The 22,213-nt window shown below is 42.0% G+C and overlaps 1 protein-coding gene across 1 annotated transcript in view; it reads right to left on the bottom strand.

The window, feature by feature from the left end:
* Nucleotides 1-22,213, bottom strand: part of LOC144507480 (mucin-19-like) — a 75,849-nt gene that overhangs the window by 10,642 nt on the left and 42,994 nt on the right. The window contains exons 18-29 of the mRNA XM_078234605.1: nt 21,235-21,481; nt 21,095-21,153; nt 20,915-21,003; nt 18,542-18,690; nt 18,303-18,441; nt 14,569-14,670; nt 12,597-12,758; nt 12,370-12,507; nt 9,321-9,368; nt 8,992-9,231; nt 8,713-8,869; nt 4,285-4,413 (exon numbers count right to left, since the gene is read on the bottom strand). Coding sequence (XP_078090731.1) covers nt 4,285-4,413; nt 8,713-8,869; nt 8,992-9,231; nt 9,321-9,368; nt 12,370-12,507; nt 12,597-12,758; nt 14,569-14,670; nt 18,303-18,441; nt 18,542-18,690; nt 20,915-21,003; nt 21,095-21,153; nt 21,235-21,481 — 1,659 coding nt within the window. The remainder of the gene's footprint in view (nt 1-4,284; nt 4,414-8,712; nt 8,870-8,991; nt 9,232-9,320; nt 9,369-12,369; nt 12,508-12,596; nt 12,759-14,568; nt 14,671-18,302; nt 18,442-18,541; nt 18,691-20,914; nt 21,004-21,094; nt 21,154-21,234; nt 21,482-22,213) is intronic.

Raw genomic sequence — 22,213 nt, 5'->3', positions numbered from 1 at the left:
TTGTTCCAGACACTCACCACCCTCTATGTGAAAAAATTGCCCCTCTGGACACTTTTGTATCTCTCCCCTCTCACCTGAAACCGATGCCCTCTAGTTTTAGACTCCCCTACCTTTGGGAAAGGATATCGACTATCTCGCTGATCTATGCCCTTCATTATTTTATAGGCCTTTATAAGATCACCCCTCAACTGCCTACGCTCCAGAGAAAAAAGCCCAGTCTAGAACATAGAACATTACAGCGCAGTACAGGCCCTTCGGCCCTCGATGTTGCACCGACCAGTGAAACCAATCTAAAGCCCATCTAACCTACACTATTCCAATATCATCCATATGTTTATCCAATGACCATTTAAATGCCCTTAATGTTGGCGAGTCTATCCAGCCTCTCCTTATAACTCAAACCATCAAGTCCTGGTAGCATCCTAGTAAATCCTTTCTGCACTCTTTCTAGTTTAATAATGTCCTTTCTATAACAGGGTGACCAGAACTATACACAGTATTGCAAGTGTGGCCTTACCAATATCTTGTACAATTTCAACAAGACGTCCCAACTCCTGTATTCAATGTTCTGACCAATGAAACCAAGCATGCCGAATGCCTTCTTCACTGCTCTGTCCATCTGTGACTCCACTTTCAAGGAGCTATGAACCTGTACCCCTAGATCTCTTTGTTCTGTAACTCTCTCCTTATTTAATGTAATAAAGCACTTCACAGGAGAACTATAAAAGCAAGTTAATCGACACATCTGGATTGGGGAATATTTCCAATGTATTCTTAATGCATTTATTATTTCTCTACATAGTGATGGATGGAATTTTCCCAAGTCACATGAAGAGACATTAGGCCAGGTGGCCAAAAGCTTGGTCAAAGAGGTAAGTTTTAAGGAGTGTTGTAAAGGGGGAAAGTGAGATAGAGAGGCAGAGAGGTGTAGGGAGTGTATTCCAGAGATTGGGCAACTGCAGGCACGATCACTATTGATGGAGTGATTCAAGTCAGCGATGCACAAGATTGAGACCAGCATTAGAGGAGTGTATCTATCTTGAAGTGTTCTGGGACTGGAGGAGATTACAGAGATAGGTAGAGGTGAGGTCATGGGGGAATTTGAAAGCAAAGGTGAGAATTTCAGAATCAAGATGTTGCTTGGCCAGGAGCCAATGAGGGCACAGTGAGCACAGGTTGTTAGTTAAAAATGATCTGATGCAAGTTAAAGCAACAGAGTTTTAGATGACCTCAGGTTTACAGAGTTCAGAATGTGGAAGCCCAGCCAGGAATAGTCACGTGAGAGGAAAGAAAGCATGAATGAGGGTTTCCGGCACAGATGGGCTGACCTTCAAGATGATGACCTCTGAATGGCCAGCTAAGAGATGTGGCTGCAAGCCCTGCCTGCACCAAACTTTAATTGGTGGCTTCCAAAAGCAGCAGCTGCCAAGCAAGTACAACACAGCTGGAATTGTGATACACTGAGGAAGCCATCATTACATTCAGAGGAAACACAAATTCTGAATCCAAGCACAAGAAACAAACTTCTCTTCCCTTACCTAGGAAACTGCTGGCTCTTCAATATATGGCTATTCCTTTCCTGCTGCTACTTAACAACTGTCACAAGAAAAACAAACCCCTCCCTGCACTTCCCCATCAAATGTTAGCTTTCCTCCTGATTCCCATCTTAAAACAGCCTGAGATTCTTTTCTCTTGAAAAAGGAATGCTGGAGGATAACTGTTTTACGTTGTATGTTCTGTTCAGTAGATCTCATGAAGATATTCAGATGCTTTTAAATTTGAACGTTAACTGTTTATTGGTAATGCATACCTATGTATAGGTTACAGCCCAAACTAAGAGCTAACTCCATGCTTACTTGTACACAGGTTGCTGTCCAGTGCACAACTGACTCATGTCATGTGGCTATTTACATCATACTACAGATGGTTAATGGTTTTCAGTCGCACATTAGGAATATAGGAACAGGAGTAGGCCATTCAGCCCCTCAAGCCCACTCCACCATTCAATACAACAGGGCTGATCTGTGGCCTAACTCCATGTACCTGCCCTAGGCTGCTATCCCTTGATATCCCTTTTCAGTAAATATTTGCCCATCTCAGACTTAAACCGAACAATTGAACTAACAGCCATTGCTCTTTGAGGAAGAGTTCCAAGCCTTGCTAGGCCAGACACCATTATACTGCAGTGGTCTGGTCGAGGTCTTTAATGGAAGGCTCCAATTTTCTACATTGGGGGAGAACACAAAACCATGGGCCAAAAATAAATCTAACCACTAATAAATACAAAAGAAAAATCAGCAGAAACTTATTTACACAGTGGTTATAATGTAGAACTCACTATCACAAGGAGTTGTTGAGGTGCATAGATTTGACTCATTCAAGGGAAAGCTTGGTTAACACATGAGGGGAAAAGGAAAGGAAGATTTATAGTGATAGCGTTAGATGAAGATAGTCGACAAGAGGCTCATGTCGAGCAGAAATATTGGCATGGACCAGAAGAGTCAAAGGAACGGGGTTGGGGATGTTGAAGAGGGTGGTGTGGAACGAGCATTGCTAGGATGGGGGGGGCATGAACATTGCTCAGTATGCTGTGTTTGTTCTTGTGCTATGTGCTATGACAATCCAGCTGATTGACTTAGAGTTACATTGCTCAGCATACCTTACACCTACTATGAAAAGGCTCTAAGTAAATGTTGGTTAAAAACCAGGGTCGGTATGGAAAAAACCACCCACGTTTCTGTGGTTCTGATGATCTGATCCTACTTTGGCCAGAGTAAAAGCAGCAGTCAAAAGTTTGAACTTCCTGCATAAATTCAATGTTGTGCACACACCAGGACCTTCTTAGGGTCCTGATGCGCATTAGCAATGCAAATTGAGTCGGAGGCCTCCCTCCATATCAGAAGCTTTGGCCCAATATTTTGTATCGTTTAAGACAAAGAAGCAATGCTCCTTTTCTGAAGCAAAGAGAAATAAAAGCAATCCTTTACATTGGTTATTTGGTGGACTCCTTGAGCCCCTTACATGTCACTCCTGGGTTGTCACCTGTTCAGTATCCTTTTGTTCCTCTACCCTGCTTTCACTCTTTCTAATGCCCCCAATTAACAAAATATACCAAGACCCTCCCATTGATTCAAACTTCCTAAAGTTTTGCATGCATTTGATAGCAAAAGGATAATTTACTCCATTCAATTACAATTTCAGATTCTAGAGATAATTTTCAGTATAAATTTGAAACAATGGCCGTGATTCTCCCAAAAGTGCTGAATTGGTGGGGAAACTGTTCTAAATCCCGACTGTTCTGTCAGTTCAGCTTCTCACCTGAATCTCCGCACTCTGTGCACTGCAGAGGTCCCAGTCATGAATCTCATTAAAAACCCAGGAGTGGGGGGGGGCCTATTCACGCCAGAGTCTGACCGTTCTGGAACTCTGTGCGTGTGCAGTGGCCCCGATCTGTAAGATTCCCCGATCGCTGGCCAGTCCAGGACCCCCACAGTGCTGCCCCTCCAGCAGCCCCCCAGCCTGATCGCGGCCCCTAGAACAATTCCTGGGCCAGCCCTGATCTCTCCCGCCCCCCCCCCCCCCCCCCCCCCCCCCCCCCCACCTCCATCCCAGACCGATCCTGTCTGCAGAGTGGCAGTGGAACCCCCCCCCCCCACACCCCCTCAGCACTGCCCAGTGGGCAGTGCCAAGGTGCCCCTGAGCATGTGCACCTTGCCCCTTGGGCAGTGCCAGGGTGCCCATGCCCAGGGGGCACCACCCCACTGCCCGACCCCCTGGGGGGCCCCAATTGCCCCCCTTCATTCCGGCAGGGTCTCCCGTTAGTTCCCTGAATGTGGGGAGCTAGTGTAAACTCCACCGGAATGAAGTACTCCTGGTGCAGTGGGAGATTCAATCGGGACCCTTCGGGTCCCGGTAATTAGATTTAAAACATATTTAAAATACATTTTTAAAATATTCAAATTACTTACCTGCCTTCCCGTCGGTTTCCAACATGGTCTGACCGGCAACTTTCTGCCGGCTCTGGGAGGTGCGCATGTGTTCCCGGCGCATGCGCAAATCCCGGTACAAGGCCAGCAACGCTCATCTCCCACTGCGACCTGCCAGAAAAGTTGCGGGTCGCGATGGGAGAATCGTGTCCAATGTTTGCGAAATCATTACTATAAAGCCACTACGTATATACTCAAATGAACTTAGTCTTATTAACATTGAAACATATTTTAAAAAGCTAATTCTGCTTCATATCACATAACTAAACCATACACTAATGGAAAAAAAAATTTAAACCTTCAAGAACTGTGGAGAACTTTTTGCTAATAGGGTGGTTATTGCACGTCTTTGGAATCGGTGTTGATCCACATGGTCTATAGTGCCACTTGCATTCATCACCATGATTATAATAGTCACAATATATAGCTGCAACACAAAATATAAATCATGCATATTTATTTAACATTACTAGTAAAACTGCTGTTAAAATATTCTAATCACGTGTGTGCTAAGAAGTCAAATGAAATATTTGCCTTGCAAAACAAAAACACAAGTTGAGATTACAAGGTGCCAAGCTATGGGCACTACCTAGAGCTGGATTCGAGGCAACAAAGGAGAGAGCTGATTGTTAGGAGATTGAAAACAGAGTGTGCAGTGAGAAATATGATGCTAGCTTGGAGCTCCTGAAGTGACACCAGGATTCAAAAATGAAGCCGGGCAAGTGGACGAGAATGGTCGGTTAAATATTTACTATTTTTATCACCTATAGTTTATAAGGTCTTTATTTTATGTTTTATAATTTGTAAGGGCAATATTCTGCAGTAATGAGGACTAGGGAAGAAGGGCCCTAGAATTATTGATATCATCTGATTTTAAGGATCTTCCAAAAGGTTTAAAAGGATAAGTCATGGCAGCAGAGCTCCAAGCCGTGGAGTGCTCATCCTGCTGTGTCTGGAAAGCAAGAACATTTCCAGTGCTCATGCAGGCATGTGAGCAGGAAGTGTCTCAAGCTGCAGCTCCTGGAAGCCCTGAGTTCAGAGCTGGAATAGCAACTGGGGACATAATGGAGCATCCGTAAAACAGAGAATATTGCAGGATATACAGAGGTGGTCACACCTATTATGGTTCAGGTCAGAAATTCCAAAGTGTTTTATGGAGCCCATCCAAATCATAAGTTTTGCATCTTGAATTTGGCTAGGATAAGCATGATATGTTTCACTTCAGTATGATTCAAATGATCCACCAGGGAGCTTTTATCAAACAAAGTTTATTTAAGAACATAGTTAACATATATAGTAAGAAAATTAGCAAGAACTTTTATCAATTACAAACAAGAAACAAAACAACCACTATAATGTATAACCCTTAACAAACATATCTAATGTGTCCCAATTAAACCGATCCCATAGACAAAGACCCTTTTCACAGATTTAAAACAGAAAAGACAAATGCTCAAGTGATATTGGACTTGAGCCCTTTCGATGAGTGCTGCAGTTCTCTTGATAGACTCAGAACAGCTTCCCAGAACCCCAGGGAGTGACTCTGGTCAAGCCACCAAAGTGGATTCTCCCCTTCAGAAAGGCATGACCTTGTTTTCAGATAACCAGCAGAATTTCCAAGTAAAACAGGGAGAGAGAAACACCCTTATTGTCCCTTCTAAAAACCAAACTCAAACCTGCAGCTCAGAACTGAAAATGAAAGAGCTCCTTTCACTTGGCCTGCCAACCAGTTTTTCTCCGAACAATGCAGATTCATAAACATTCCAGTAAAAATAAACAAACCCCTGTTTAAGCAGCAATAAAAAGACTCCTCCAGACGAACCAGCGCCATAATGAGAAAACAACTGAAGCCAAAAAGGCATGTTTACAACTGCAGAAAACATGATTTGGATAACAACATCTCTTAAAGACACACTAATGTCACACACCACAGGCTAAGATTCCACAGGCAGGAAGGGAATGGGTGATTATCAGGCAGAGCGAGAGGACTAAACAGGCCATGCAGGGATCTCCTGTGGCCATTCCCCTGCAAAATAGATATACCACTTTGAATACTGTTGGGGGAATGACCTCAGAGAAAAGCAGCAGCAGCAAATTTTGTTGCACCACGGTTGGCTCTGCTGCACAGGGGAGGAGTAAAATGTGTGGGAATAGGTATATACAATGTGGTAGAGGATTCAATTATCAAGGGGAATAGATAGGCATTTCTGTGACCACAAATAAGAGTCCAGGATGGGCATGTTGCTTCCCTGGTGCAAGGGTTATTGATGTCTCAGGACAGCTACTAGACATTCTGGAAGGGGGTGGTCAACACCCAGTGATTATGGTGCACATTGGTGACATTGTATTGCATAATAACATCACAAATCTATCAAATCCGCACTCTTGAAGAATAAAAGACAATTAGACATACACAATCTCCCATGCAGAAACTCAATTGTTTGGGGCATACCAATGCATCTCACCCTAGCTCGTACATACACTGATGTTCCAAAAAACTTCCATCGGCACATTGACGAATCGCCAATGAAGATATTTCTATGTTCGAACATATTATAATAAGCAGACAATATTAATACATCAATGAGGCTCAAGGGCTAAAAATATCCTGGTGTAATCTTGAGAAGAATACAGGAGCTGAATATTATTTAAATGGAGAAAGACTGCAGAAAGCTGCAGCTCAGAGGGATTTGCGGCTCATCGTGCATCAATCACAAAGTTAGCACGCAAGTTCAGCAGGTAATAGAGAAGATAAATTGAATGTTGGCCTTTACTTCAAAGGGACCGGAGCATAAAAATAGAGAACTCTTGCTAAAACTATGCAAGCCACTAGATAGATCACACGGAATACTGTGAACAGTTTTGGTCTCCTTTTATAAGGAGTTTGGAAGCAGTCCAGCAAAGATTCACCAGGCTGATGCTGGGTATGGAGGGGTTTTCTTATGAGGAGAGGTTGGGTAGGTTGAGCCTGTATTCATTGGAGTTTAGAAGATATAGGATTCTCAGGAGGCTTGACAGGGATAGATGCTGAGAGGTTGTTTCATCTTGTGGGAGAGTCTAAGACCAGAGGGCATAATCTAAGAGGAAGGGGTTGCCATTTAAAACAGATGAAGAGGAATTTATTTTCTCAGAGGGTAGTGAAACTGTAGAGCTCTTTATAGCAGAGGTCTGTCGAGGTTGGGTTATTAAAGATGTTCAAGTTTGAGTTGGGCAAATTTTTAATCAGTAAGGGAATCACAGGTTATGGGAATAAGGTGGGAGAGTGGAGTTTAGGATCATCATATCAGATCAGTCATGATCTCATTGAATGGTGGAGCAGACTTGATGGGACAAATAATCGACTTCTGCTCCTAATGTGTCAAGGTCTTATGGTCTGATGGACTTGTTCCTGTAATGCTATATATCTGCCAAAAGCCTGGCACACTGCGAAAGGAGTTGCAAGAAGCATCATGGTAATGATAGTTACTAAAAATTGTGGGTTTTTTTAGTTTTTTTATTTTTTCCTTGGACATGGGCATGGTTGCCAACGCCAGCATTTTTTGCCCATCCCTAACTGTCCTTGAACTAAGTGACATGTTAGGCCATTTCAGAGAGCAACCCCACATTACTGTAGGGCTGGAGTCACATGTAGGCCTGACCAGCTAAGGCTGGCAGATTTCCTTCTCTAAAGGACACTGGTGAACCAGACAGGCTTTTACAACAACAGATGGCTTCATGGTCACTATTACTGAGATTAGCTTTATATTCCAGTTTTTTTGTTAAGTGCTGAATTTAAATTCTGCCAGTTGCCATTTAAAGAGCGTTTAGACTATGTTGATTTAAGTCCATTACAGTGAAAGTTTTGAAATGTGAAATTCTGTCCTTCAGATATTTCTGTTGGTTGCTGGGAAATTAATCTCTTTTAACAAGTATCATTCCCGACAGGGATCACAACAATAGTATGAGATCCTGCCAAAGCTTTGGTGATCATAGAATCCCTACAGTATAGAAGGAGGCCATTCGGCCCATCAAGTCTGCACTGACCACAATCCCACCCAGGCCCTATGTCTACGAAAATAAGGTAATTTAGTAAAGTTGTGAAAGGCAAGAAGTTTTCTTTTATGAAGTAAATAATATATATAAACAAAATTCTAAGAAGGAGAAATGTTTTGAAATAGTGGCAGCTCATAAAGACTGCATCACAGGGTCCAAATTTGCCAGGACTCGCACCTCATTTTTAAAGGGAGGACTACGTTCAGGCCTCTTCAAGAACCAGAGAGCGAAATAGAGCTGGGGAGGAAATATCATCATTGCAATGGCAGAACAGAACAGCACTGGGACAAAATATCACCAAGGTTAGAACTGAAGTAAAATATGATGAGATTATTTGCATGAAGAGTGTGTACAACTTCACTGCTCTGTGTGTGTGTATACACCACTGCTGCAGCAAGTACTGAAGCTCTGTCATCTGATCAGCATCCAGGTTCAGAAGAGTGAGAATGTAAATTGCTTCTTACAGAACTGTTCACTGATCAGGTTGGCAAGAAAATGGCTGCCTGTCAACTCCAGAAAAAGAATTGTGGTCCTTGATTGGAGGGGAAATACACTTGCATTTTAAACATTTCCTGAAATGGAGGAATTTCTTTAAGATGATATTCATAATAAGTCTTATTGAGCAATTAAAAGTACATTTATATTTCCTTAAAATGGTTCTTGATTATTGTGCATGATAAAAATCGTTACTTACGACATGATTCTGGGGTTCTCCAATCTATACAAATACCAGCTTTACTACAAGCTTCCGCATACACTGCCACAGCGGTACAAAAACCCAGAAATCTTCCTTCCATGTCACAGGCACATGCTTCCTCAACACAAGCACTGTAGTATGGCTCTGGGTCAATCTGATGGGTGTGTTAGACAAAAATGTCAGAGCAAATAGACTTTTTCTCAGAAATCTCATCTCTTATTTTAAAGCTTTGTTGATACAGCCCCTTATAGAGACGTATTCCTTATTAATCCTTACCATCTTGTGGCATTCTTTAAAACTGCGTCCTGTAATGATGGTGCATTTCCTTGCAGCCCATGAGTAACAATATGGATTTCTTTCACAAGGGGAAATTTGTGTAACCAGTGAACAGCATGGCTTGGGAGATTGCCAGCTTCTTGCAAATTCTTTAACACTGGTCACGAGCGATTTTGACTTTGTCATTTGATCATCTTCAGTACGGAAATTGTAATTTCCACAGAGGCCAACTACGTTGTTCTATAACACATTTTTAAAATAATGTAAGAATGAATCACTGAGGACAGTAACATTTTTATTGAACAAAGATTCTCCTTAAGATAAAATACCTTTCTCAGCATGTCCAACCATGTCATAGGTTTCAACAAATTATGCAACTACAATAATCAAAATTAAAATATTAAAATAACTTGCAGCATTTACATCAAATGAAAAAACTTTACAGTTATTTTGTTTCCCATTTTATATGATCGAATGATTCATTTGTCTCCAAAAAATTACTTCCAACATCAAAATAAACCTTGGAACTCTCCACTCAATTTTAATCACCCTTCCTCCCACCTCACCAAATAAATAGTAACTAAATAAAATATATAGAGCTAAAATTACTTTGTATATAAAAATCTCTTGTTCGTCTTTGGTTTGTATTGTCTGGATGCTGATAGCATCCTGGTGCAACAGCAAATATATGCAGTAAAATTTTGTAATTAAAGTACTATTTCAAAAGATTCCTGAGGAAATGCAACAAACTGAATGAAAAAAATCAACAGCCAAGATTTAAAAGTTGCAGCAACCAAATTGTATGCCAATTAAATAAAGATAATGGCCCAATTTTAACTTAATCAAAACCTACCCATTTGCACAGGGCTTAAATTGGGTCCAATATATTACAATTGATTCACAAGTTGTAGAAGTTTCGTTTCACGTATTGTTCACAATCAAAAGAAAAATTAGGAAAGTTGAAGCACTTCAGGCTTAATGGAGCATTTTATCAGTGACGAACTGTTTGATCTGCCCTGGGGCTGTCAGTCTGAAAAGCTGTTAGCAACGAATGGATCATCAGTTCCTTGTGTAAACAAACCTCAGCTAATCCCCTCTTTTAATCTGCTCTGGAGCTATCAATCAAAGCAGTTCTAAGAGGTTTCCAAGCTGCCGGGCCTCATTCAAGCTAAAAAGGGGATCTTCCCAGTGAAGTTGAATGCTCCTGTCCATCAAAGCATTTCAGACAGGTTTCAGAGCAGTTTGTGCAAGAATTCCATTACATTCCCTTCCCTCTCCACTGTGCCAAGCAAACACAGTGAGCAGTGAAGCTCATGCAGAAGAGCAGGAATCCTCCAGGTAAATATTATTGATGCTAATCATTAAAGACTCCAAGATAGCAATCCCATTCAATTTAGTTTACAGAAAAATCTGTATTTCTGATCATGTGAAGTTAGTCTTGTATGTAATTGCCAGCGCCCAGGAAACTGTTATGAATCATTTAAACATTAACAATTAATAATACCTGCAGAAGCCACTCAGGTTAGATAATCTGAAAATAGAGATACCCACCTAGCTCCAGCTCATGACAATTCCTTGGCATCCAAACTATTATTACAGACAGATGAAATCAGAAAGTTGGTTACACTTAAATTGTTAGACAACAGGAAATGAGTATGTTAATGGCCTGTTTCAATAGGTCCCTGGGATCCCTGCAATTCAGATCAGCAAATGTCTTCTAGGAGAAATGAACCAAGAATTGCCTTACATGTGTCCTCACGAGTGGATGCTGGGAAAGGAAAAAGCTAATGATGAACTGTAAAAGCTTACACAAGCAAAGCATTTTTTGTCAAGGGTAGAAGACAAGATGTAAAAACCTAAAAGATGATTTATGAAGAAAGATGTATCAATGACTTTTTCTTTGTACCTGTGTGAAACTCTTCATCAGGAAAGACTGAAAAGCTAAAGAGTATATGAGTGATCCAGCGTGTCTTAGTTTTCATGCTTCAAAGATTTTGAGGTCATTAAGGTTTATGTGAAGGGTTGACACCAGAAGAGCTCAAAACTCTATCACATATATCACTGATATCAGGTAATAAAACTAAAAATGGTTGTTTCGGTATTCTAAATATATAAGATGGGGTTTTACTAAATTCTTCTTAGCACAAACTATAGGAATTATTAGCCAGATACAAATATGTCTCTATAATATCATAAACTGCATCTCTGAAAACAGAAAGCAAGGTTATAGAAGTTAAGATTGAACAGTTATACCAGACAGTTACAAAGAACAAAGAACAAAGAACAGTACAGCACAGGAAACAGGCCCTTCGGCCCTCCAAGCCTGTGCCGCTCCTTGGTCCAACTAGACCAATCGTTTGTATCCCTCCATTCCCAGGCTGCTCATGTGATTATCCAGGTAAGTCTTAAACGATGTCAGTGTGTCTGCCTCCACCACCTTACTTGGCAGCGCATTCCAGGCCCCCACCACCCTCTGTGTAAAAAACATCCCTCTAATATCTGAGTTATACTTCGCCCCTCTCACCTTGAGCCCGTGACCCCACGTGATCGTCACTTCTGATCTGGGAAAAAGCTTCCCACTGTTCACCCTATCTATCCCCTTCATAATCTTGTACACCTCTATTAGATCTCCCCTCATTCTCAGTCTTTCCAGGGAGAACAAGCCCAGTTTACCCAATCTCTCCTCATAGCTAAGGCCCTCCATACCAGGCAACATCCTGGTAAACCTTCTCTGCACTCTCTCTAAACGCCTCCACGTCCTTCTGGTAGTGCGACGACCAGATCTGGATGCAGTACTCCAAATGTGGCCTTACCAGCGTTCTATACAGCTGCATCATCAGACTCCAGCTTTTATACTCTATACCCACAGATAGATACAACTTTGTCAGCAAGATGTATTTTCCTGAAATCCATTGACTGAGATTGAAGCCAAGTAATCTAGATACACCTACCAACTTGAAGATTCGGCAGGCAAGGTCCATGGATCTAATGTACTAAAAGGTTAAGACCATCCTGTGAGAACAAGGCCAGTAAGCGATTCAGTTAGCCAGTTCATTAGGACGTGTTTGTAGAAGTTTTGAGAAATTTGTCAACTGCCAGCTTGCAGATTAATCTATTCAATGGATGTATTACCTGATGCCGTTAAATTGTCAACTCTCCATCTAACCAATTATTACAATCTCAGACAATTCTCAACTGTAAATTTATCAAAAAGAAATTAATGCTGAATAGCTGTAATAGAACTGAACTGCCGATGCCAATTTCTTTGTCAATTGACTCTCGCTACTCATTATTTACTCAATTAACAATCATTTCAGTTAAGTTGCTGTCAGCAGCTCTTTTTATTATTAACGTATTCCTGTTAGTGCAGCTCCTGACTGGCATAGCATTCAGCTTCACTGTAGTATCAGGAGACATTCCATAGTTGGAATTTGTTTTGTTGAATTCTACGTTATTTTGTGATGAAACATTTTTGTGAAATATTGCAATTTCTGAAAACCAGTTAAGGCCTTCATTCTGTTTATGGGGTTAATTCCGAGTTAGTAATACTGACACACATTAAAAAATTGAAGTGCACTTACTTGCCAATTTGGAGTCAGTGTTACCGAAAATCTGGTGTGTTTATCCCATATCACAGTCATCCCATTGGAAAATTCAAGAATTAAGTAAAATCCAACAATGTGCATTGAATATAGATCTTCACTGCATTGCACTTCATTAGAAAATGAATTTTGTACTTTCCCATCAAGTAGCCTTATTTCCACATCCTATCAGAATATATTGAAAGAAGAAAATAAATTATGTTTAAACCAACTGTGCTATAAATTCATCTCCTTCATTTTTGAACATGGGAGGTCGCAATTCGCATTCTGGTCAAATTTGTTCCAATGAAGGTCGGCAGCCCTTTTCAGGATCATAGCCTGAGGCTGAGTCGATTCCACATTGCCAAGCACGTCTGCACTTAGCAAGGAGCCTATTAGCATTGTGTTGCTAGCATGTGATGCGGTCAGTCAGCTCTTCCTAAAGGTGTTCTATCCTTCTTAAAGCAAAGCTGCACTGAATTAAGTTTATGAAATTTAAAATAGAGAGAAAATGGAACTCCAGGGCAGAGGATGGTTGGAGACTCACAGATGCACAGTTACATTGGTAGTGACTAAGAGAAGAATCACAGTGGGCTGAATTTAATGCAGCCCATCACAGTGGGAAATGTGAGAGCCAGGCTTATTCAATTGTGGGAAAGGCCATGCATTAGTCTCCCAGTAAAGGGTTAATATCAAGTTGGGGGCCACTGGGGAAACTTACCCACTCGTAATACAGCTTTCCTCTACTTCCCAAAAGGCTGCCCAGCAAACCTGTCGGGTTTGCCCCAAGTCATTTAGGCGAAGCTCCTCTCTCAAAGCCCTGGGTATCTGATTGAGGGACACGGGATGGGGAAGTAAGGTAGCTGCTGCATGGCACCCTAATGCCCTTGCCTCTGACACCAGTGCCCTCTCCCACGATCCCCTCCCTGCGATACCCATCCTGTCCTCATTCACCTAAGACCAGGGAGCCACTGAAAATCCCGAGTGAAGTTCCTAGAACATTGCCAGCAGCAACTACTGCTCCCTGGTGGCAATGCCTGCAATGAAAGCAGCAGGTCTCTGACCGTCCCATTGTCTACCCCTCACCCGCTCCGATTCCCATGTCAGGCAGGCGGTAGAATTCCAGTGAACGGCTCTCAGTGTCATGGGGCTGGTTGCTTCAGAGCCTGTAGCATCTGGAATCACTGAGAACATTGATTGTAGTACTCTGCTGTTTTATTCCCTTTCTTAACACTCACCTCACCCTCCTCTTACACGATGAGCAAGCTACTGATGGTGTGACATGAACCTCTTCTTTCTTGTCTAACCCCTTCAATCACACCAATTTTCCCCTTCTGATTTCCTGCTTTTAGACATCTGAGAACTAATGCCGGTCCAGCCACCACAAGAGAGAGACCAACAGAATAGAAATAACGAAGATCTGGCACTCTCAGCCACCAGCTCAGGTATTTGCACTGCACACACCTTGGAGGCCAGTATAGCCTTGGGATCAGCATGTGCTGATTGAGCTGCAGCCTGGCCAGGGATAAAGAATGGTCCGGTTGTCAGCTCTCTTGAATGCAAGGTTGCAGACAGCGTCCGTTGCAGAGGACTCGGATGTGGGTGTCAGTGGGAAGGCAGACAAGGGAATTGTCTATTGGACATGCGCACTGAGATTAGCCTGTCAGAGAGCCTTGTGGTACTATCAAGAAGCATGTGAGAGTATAACTCCAATTTGACAAAGGGAATCAAGCAGAGCTTACACTTGCCAAATTAGGTCTCTTGGCATTGCACCAGCCAATTGGGCTATGATATCAAAATACCGCTCCTTCACTGGCTTCCAGCACACACTAGAGATGCCATGGATGTGCCCTTCTCAAGACTATGCACCTCATTGGCTGGTAGTGAAGGTACAGAGATTAAATTAATTCATATTCATACTTTCAAAGCATACATTAAGGTGTTTAAATCAAATGTTAACAGCAGCTGCTTAATAATTACAAATCAAAGCACATACCTCAAGGAAAATTCTGATCGCTCTTGAACAAGTCACACCATTTTCACAGCAAGGCAAATTCTCGATTAATACTTGGAATGCACCAGGTCCTTCAAAAGAACTCTAGAAATGAAAAGATAGATTAAAATATAAAGTGGATTTTCTGGTCCTTTCTGCTGGTTAGATCTTCTGGTCCGGCTGATGGTGGCCCTCCTCCCTGTGGTGGGCTCCCTAGTGGCATGGCGGACAAGCAACGCAAATGGCCATTGACTTCAGAGGGGCCAGAAGATCCTGCCGGCAATCAATGGTGAGCCACCTTCCATGCCAAGAAACCCGATCTGGGGTTGGGGGGGGGGAAATCCCCGCCATGGTCTGAGACGACTCACCTAGTTGTATAATAAAAGCAGAAAATGCTGAAAATCCTCAGCATGTCCTTTTAGATTTTACATTGCTGCCCTTTCATCAGATCTGGAAAAGTCCACTCGCGCATTTTACACAAGTACAGAGGCAGGGAAAGGGGTGAGGGAAGGAAAGAATGAAAGGAAGGCCTATGATAGGATGGAAGGCGGATGCAATTAAATGGCTAAAAAGATGATAATGCAAGGCAAAAAGGAAACGGTAATGTGACAATAGGTCATACTTTTCAATATTTTCCCAGTATCAATATGGCAGACTGTAAGACAGACATGTGTGTGTGTGGATGAGTGTGACTGATTTAAATAAACTGAAGACAGACTGCAAGGTTATAACATTAAAAAAGAATTAGGTGTGAAGGCAAGTATTTTGAGTCAGAGATGAACAGGACCAAAAAGGGAAACAAGTGAACAGCGTGAATTGAAATTAGCATTCGAAAGATAAAGAGGTGACTGAAGGTTAATTATTGTATTTCAAAAGAAAAATATACAATTGGCTAAGATTGTAAATTAATAAAACAAAACATGAAGTTAATTGTTACCCAGAAGTACTAGCCATAAAATAACATGAAAGATCTGTGTATTCTGACAAAGGGAACTTCCAAATGGATGTAGATTTAAAGATGAAAGGGGGAAATCATATTTAAAGAAAGATTGAAGGCTGCATAGGGAGGTGTGACCGTGGGATCCTGAAGAGCATGTATGCTGAATCAGACCTGTGAAGAAAGCAGCCTACAACCAACTTCAGAAAAGTGTTGTTTCTGCAAGGTTTTGATACAAGTGTTGGTTTTCCAGCATCAAGTGAAAGAGGGAGAAACCTGTGAAATATTTCTGTAAGTTTCAGGGCAATCCTCCATATTTTAAAAGGACTCAGGAGAAAACCTGACAGTTTAAAAGTGGTAAGAAGTTTAACAACACCAGGTTAAAGTCCAACAGGTTTATTTGGTAGCAAAAGCCACACAAGCTTTCGAGGCTCTGAGCCCCTTCTTCAGGTGAGTGGGAATTCTGTTCACAAACAGAACTTATAAGACACAGACTCAATTTACATGAATAATGGTTGGAATGCGAATACTTACAACTAATCCAGTCTTTAAGAAACAAAACAATGGGAGTGGAGAGAGCATCAAGACAGGCTAAAAAGATGTGTATTGTCTCCAGACAAGACAGCCAGTGAAACTCTGCAGGTCCACGCAACTGTGGGAGTTACAAATAGTGTGACATAAATTCTGATTCTAGGATCGCATGATAAAGACTCAGGAGGAAAAAAGCAGAAATATTTATGTGAAATAGTGTGACATAAACCCAATATCCCGGTTGAGGCCGTCCTTGTGTGTGCGGAACCTGGCTATCAGTTTCTGCTCCGCGACTCTGCGCTGTCGTGTGTCGCGAAGGCCGCCTTGGAGAACGCTTACCCGAATATCAGAGGCCGAATGCCCGTGACCGCTGAAGTGCTCCCCAACAGGAAGAGAACAGTCTTGCCTGGTGATTGTCGAGCGGTGTTCATTCATCCGTTGTCGCAGCGTCTGCATAGTTTCCCCAATGTACCATGCCTCGGGACATCCTTTCTTGCAGCGTATCAGGTAGACAACGTTGGCCGAGTTGCAAGAGTATGTACCGTGTACCTGGTGGATGGTGTTCTCACGTGAGATGATGGCATCTGTGTCGATGATCCGGCACGTCTTGCAGAGGTTGCTGTGGCAGGGTTGTGTGGTGTCTTGGTCACTGTTCTCCTGAAGGCTGGGTAGTTTGCTGCGGACAATGGTCTGTTTGAGGTTGTGCGGTTGTTTGAAGGCAAGAAGTGGGGGTGTGGGGATGGCCTTGGCGAGATGTTCGTCTTCATCAATGACATGTTGAAGGCTCCGGAGGAGATGCCGTTTAAAAGTGACCAACTCTGGCTGCTGGCTGATAAAAACCTCCCAGAAGGCTCGGCAGGACAAACATAACCTGCCTGTGGACTGTGCTAAGAAAACGTTGTGAGCCCCCTGAATATGCAAGTGGCCAGAAAGGCAGACACACCAGTGATCTAATCATCAGAAGGACAAAGGACAGTAAACAGACCAACAGGGAGTCAATGGCCACAGAAATCGGCCCATCCACAGAAGACAAGAAGACCCATCCCACTAATGGGATACCGTTCAGGAAGCTCCGGAGGAGCATTAAGAAGACATTGAAATAACGACCCCCGGGGGTCAAGGCAGTTCCAGCCTTTTGTGTTTGGACTTGACTAAATTAAACTGAGACTGCCGGTGATCGGAAGCCCCTTTGTCCTTGAAAATCACCTACAGGGGCAGAGAAGTTGGTTTTGTTAAATTGGGCTGAAGTTAAGACAAGCTGAGAGTCAGACAAGCAGAGAAGCAGGACGGTGCTCTCTTCCAGAATCGCAAGCTGATGTGCAGAGGTGAAGTCCAACAGCAGCCCAGTTTCGACCCTGCACTAAGACATTCGAGCCCACCACAAAGGAACCCTTTTAGAATTGTCAGTATCCCAGCCAACCTTGTGAATCTCCCAAGGATAGGATAGAGGTTGAGGCAAAGGGAGGGGTGATGTATTGTAATTTTAAAGTTCAGTAATCTTGTTTTGAACTGTGTAAAGTAAGATTTTACATTGTACCCGTTAGCATTTCTCCCACAGTGATAGTATAAAGTATAAGTTTTATTCATGTGTGGCGGGGTATTGGAAAGGTTGATTGTATTGTTAAATAAATCACTGTAAGTTTTGAAACACGTTTGGAGTCCATCTTGCCTCTTGTTCTCTCATCAGCGCACTCTGACGAGGTCACAGTTTCAATATCCCTTACCATAAATCCAGAGTCTAGAACCGAGTGTGATCTGAGCGATTCGAACCCGCTCACTCAAGGGAGACTGCTGGTCAGGAGATAAAAGGACAGAGTCACTCTGTTCTCTCTCTTGGAGACCTACTCAAGTGGAGTGGGTGCAGGGTGGCCGTTGTCCCACCGATAAGGGAGAGAACCACTCAGGCCTTGGTGGCGGTTTTGGGATGACTGTGTGATATAAGTATCAGGTTACCAGTCAGGTATAAACGGTGAGCCTGGTTCAGCGCTCTCTCCTGCAGAGTTGCTCCAGTGCAGCATTCCCCGGCCTTTGAAATTTCAAGGCCTGTAAGAGAGAGACACTCACAGCTATCGGCAGACCCCCAAATACAAGCCTGTAAGTGGAGTAAAGAGAAAGATCCCGCTACACTTCCCCTGCAGCAACAATGGGCATCTTATGGTAATCTTGGTTGAATTTCTATAGGAAAGATCTGCGAGGATTGTTGGGTGTTTTGCTCTGGTTTAAAATCCCACCCATTAACATTTTAACATTTTTCCCCATTAATTCTCACCTGAACAAAAATGGATTCACAATTGGTATCAAAGAACCACCTTTGTCCATCAAAGGTTACATAATTGCCATCTCCATAAACTAGACAAGACTTTGTACATTCCTTCTGAGTACAATTCCATGATCCACCTTCACACGTGCTTTAATAGAAAGAATGCAATGCCAAAACATTTTATAATGTCAGGTGGATATTGGTGCATTATTTATTTTATTTATTATTTGTTTTAAGTTTCATCTTACCACATGTTGCAGTCCAGGTAGATCATAGCTCCAGGGTCAAAATAGTTATCACTGTATAAACAAGGACATTGTTCGCGTGGAATGCAGTTACCAGATTGATCTTCTACTTCGTTGTTGGGGCAGATACAGCCAGGAACACACACACTTGGCTTCAAAAAGATAAATGGTAATACTTATTTTAATAATCATCTGCAAGTAAACTCTCTCAAAACCATCAAGGCCATGTCAGATTTTGGATTTTGCCAGTTTTCCTGCCAAGCACTTCAGGCAGAGGGTGGTTTGGGCCAATCAGGGTCAGCTGGGGTCAAAGGTTTGAGGCAATGGAGAGTCAATGCATCATTTGTGCATGGGGGAAGATTTTGGAGCACAGTATCGTAAGGTTGAGGTTAGCTGTGGGCGGCATGGTGGCAGAGGGCGGCACAGTAGCACAGTGGTTAGCATTGCTGCCTCACAGCTCCAGGGACCTGGGTTCAATTCCCAATTTGGGTCACTGTCTGTGTGGAGTTTGCATGTTCTCCCGTTTCTGCGTGGGTTTCCTCCAGGTGCTCCGGTTTCCTCCCACAGTCCAAAGATGTGCAGATTAGGTTGATTGGCCACGCTAATTTGCCCCTTAGTGTCCCAGGATGCGTAGGTTAGAGGGGTTAGCGGGGTAAATATATGAAGTTATGGAGATGGGGCCTGGATGGGATTGTTGTCGGTGCATACTCAAAGGGCCGAATGGCCTTCTGCACTGTAGGATTCTATGATTCTACGAAATACATGAAGCAATTTGAAGTGAAAAAAATAAATTGGGGGAGGGCCAATTTCAATTAAGTAAGAACAGATCTGGCCCTGGTAAATTGGAATCAGATTGGTAGGTGATATTGTAACAGAAAAATGTGTGCCTTTAGAGAGGAGATAGTTTGTGTATGGCAGAAATACTTTCCCCATACAGAGGGAAAGGTGAGACAAACAAAGTCAAGCTCACTGGATGATGAGAGTAAGGTGAAACAGAAGATTCCCGGTGACCCAGAGATGCAAAATGTCCACAGATCATGGTCAGCCCTCAAGGCCTCCACAATCAGCACCAGCAAAGAAGTGCTTGCTCTTTCAACCAGGAAACGCCAAGACTGTTTCAATGAGAATGACCAGGAGATCCAGGAGCTGATAAGCCTCAAGCACAAGGCTTTTCTGAACCTGAAACAGCAACTTAATTCAAGAGCCAGAAAGCAGCTCTACAGATGGCTGAAAGCTAAGGTCCAGCAAAAAACATACACCCAAAAGAACAAATGGTGGGTGGAGAAAGCTCAGAAGCTCCAGCAATTTACCTGGCAGCAAAGAGTCAATGATCAGGCAGGTTGATCTCCCATACTAGGGTAGAGCTAATGATCAGGATAGCTGAGGTGTCACCTCATACAATATTTCAAAGCCATCTCGGCCTTTTGGCTAGGATGGAGCGTTGGATTGGGCCTGGGATGGGGTGCAGTGCCTCATCTTGTCAGCTTGCATCTTGTTTGTCTTCCTTGTGGGGACCATGAATTGGAATTTGGATTGAATAAAAATTTGAAAGGAAAGCAGCTAATAGGTTTTTAAATGGATGTTAAATATCTAAAAGTTTAAGTTAAAGGGGTGAACAGGTGTTGCAAATTGATTTTTCAATTATACTCTGATGTGTATATAAAAACAAGTTAGCCACTACTGAATGCAAGGATGTTAGAGTAGATTAGTAGGCTCTACGTACTGAAGCATTTTAGTCTCAGCATCTTCTTCATAGCCTGGGCTTGGGAGTTTTCTCTGACTAAGGATTGCTTGGAGTGTGGGAAAGACAGAGTGAAAGTAGCAAAGGAAATAAGATGTCTGGTGCCATGCTAGTGCCTAGCTGAATTGTCCAGACATATTAATTTTAATTGAATAAAATATTTTAAAAAGCATGATGCATTCTAAAAATGCATTTGGACAATTCTGGTTTTCAGACAATTGATTTTGAATCTGCCTGTATTAGTATAATTTCCAGACAATATTAAAATCCCCTGCACAATGGTCACTAAAGATTCTAGGGAACTATAGGATGCCAGAAATTTGGATACTGGCATCTAATAAACCCATAAATCCATAATGTGAACATTTGAGTGGTCCTAATATTTAAATGAGAAGACACTGATTATCTCCGGGTTTATATATTGTACAAAAGTCAACTATTTTTACGAATTAGAAGCAACTGGATTAGATTCGTACAAGCAACCAAAGGGGTCCCTGAAAAGCTAAATATGCCACTAGAATGAGAAGAGCATTTAATTTTTACCCTAAATCTCAAGTTAATTTTTAAACATATTTAATTACCCTTTGGTGTAAAATGGAAGTTACAAATATGTGTAATATTTGAATATCACTTACACAAGGCACATTTAAATTTTGGCATGACTTGGCACACTGATTTTGATTTTCAGAGTCAACACAACTCAAAAATATTTTTCCAGCACAATCTAAAGGAGAAAAAGAGACCATTAAGTTGCAGCGAAAGTTTAATTTTTATGTACCAATGGCTTTGAATGTAACAAACAGAAAATAGATTACCTTGTTTGAAATCGTCAGATATTGTGTTGGAACAGCTGAGAGTTCCACTTCTGCAAAAGCTGCACAATGGAAAATGTCATTTAATTTTATACTGCTCATTATTTATGCTTAATGTGTTTGCGTGTAAGGAAACTACTTACCAAATGGCACCTTGAATAGCTGCATTATGTCCATGTTCGATTATGGTATCAGCAATATAACATGAACATTTTATCTTGTCAACACATTTTCCATAGTGATCCAAGTATGTTCCTTCAGGGCAGCCACAACCACTGACTTGGACATCATCAACATCACAGGTAAAATCATGCTGCATTAATGATCTACAGGTCTGGTTGCAGGCCCTCATATCATATCGAAACACTTTGGTATCAGGACAATTCACTCCTATAAACAAATGGCACATGCATCACTCGTAGAATTGTAATAAAAATCCACCATAAATTTAATCTTAATGAACACAGGAAAATACGACATTGATACAGAATTGTGCTTGAATGAGGAATGCATTAATCCATACTTTCTTGCACATGAATAATTGAACTTACTGGAGCTTGAACTAATTTGATCAATTCTAAAATATTCAAACATGAACTGATTCCTCCAAAAATGTTATGCATTTTAGATACTATTGAGATTTTAACTCATTTAAAACCCACCCACTTGCACAATGTTAAAATCTGTTATTACCATATTTCATAACTTAATCCAAGTTTCCTCTGTTGTTAACATCTGATGTGAAATCTTGTCAGCAATTCTTTTGAAAATACAAGTGCATAACAGATGCAGTTAAAGTTGTCTGCACTGAAAGCGAGCAGTTAAAGTCACTTTGTCACCAAGATCCAGTTCTCTTTGCAGAGTTTCTGATTTTACTCAGGTCTTCTGATCAGGCACATAGGACATTGAGAAGAAGGCAATCTTCGGCAGGGTCCCACTGATATTTTAAACAGAGGTCTGTGTGCAGGTGCCATTATGGCTTCCCTGCTGGGTCAAGCGAGTGGATGGAGGTGTCAGTACCAGAAAAGGGCCCAAAAAGGTAATTTTTCAACCTTTCTTTGCTTTCCATGGGTGCCTCGAGGAGAAAAATTGTTCCTTTGGACCCCACCTTGCTCCTCCAAA

Source organism: Mustelus asterias, chromosome 19 (genome assembly GCF_964213995.1).
Source record: "Mustelus asterias chromosome 19, sMusAst1.hap1.1, whole genome shotgun sequence".
In the NCBI taxonomy this organism is placed as follows: domain Eukaryota; kingdom Metazoa; phylum Chordata; class Chondrichthyes; order Carcharhiniformes; family Triakidae; genus Mustelus; species Mustelus asterias.
Note: the sequence above shows the minus strand (reverse complement) of the source record. Positions and strands in the feature narration are given on the sequence as shown.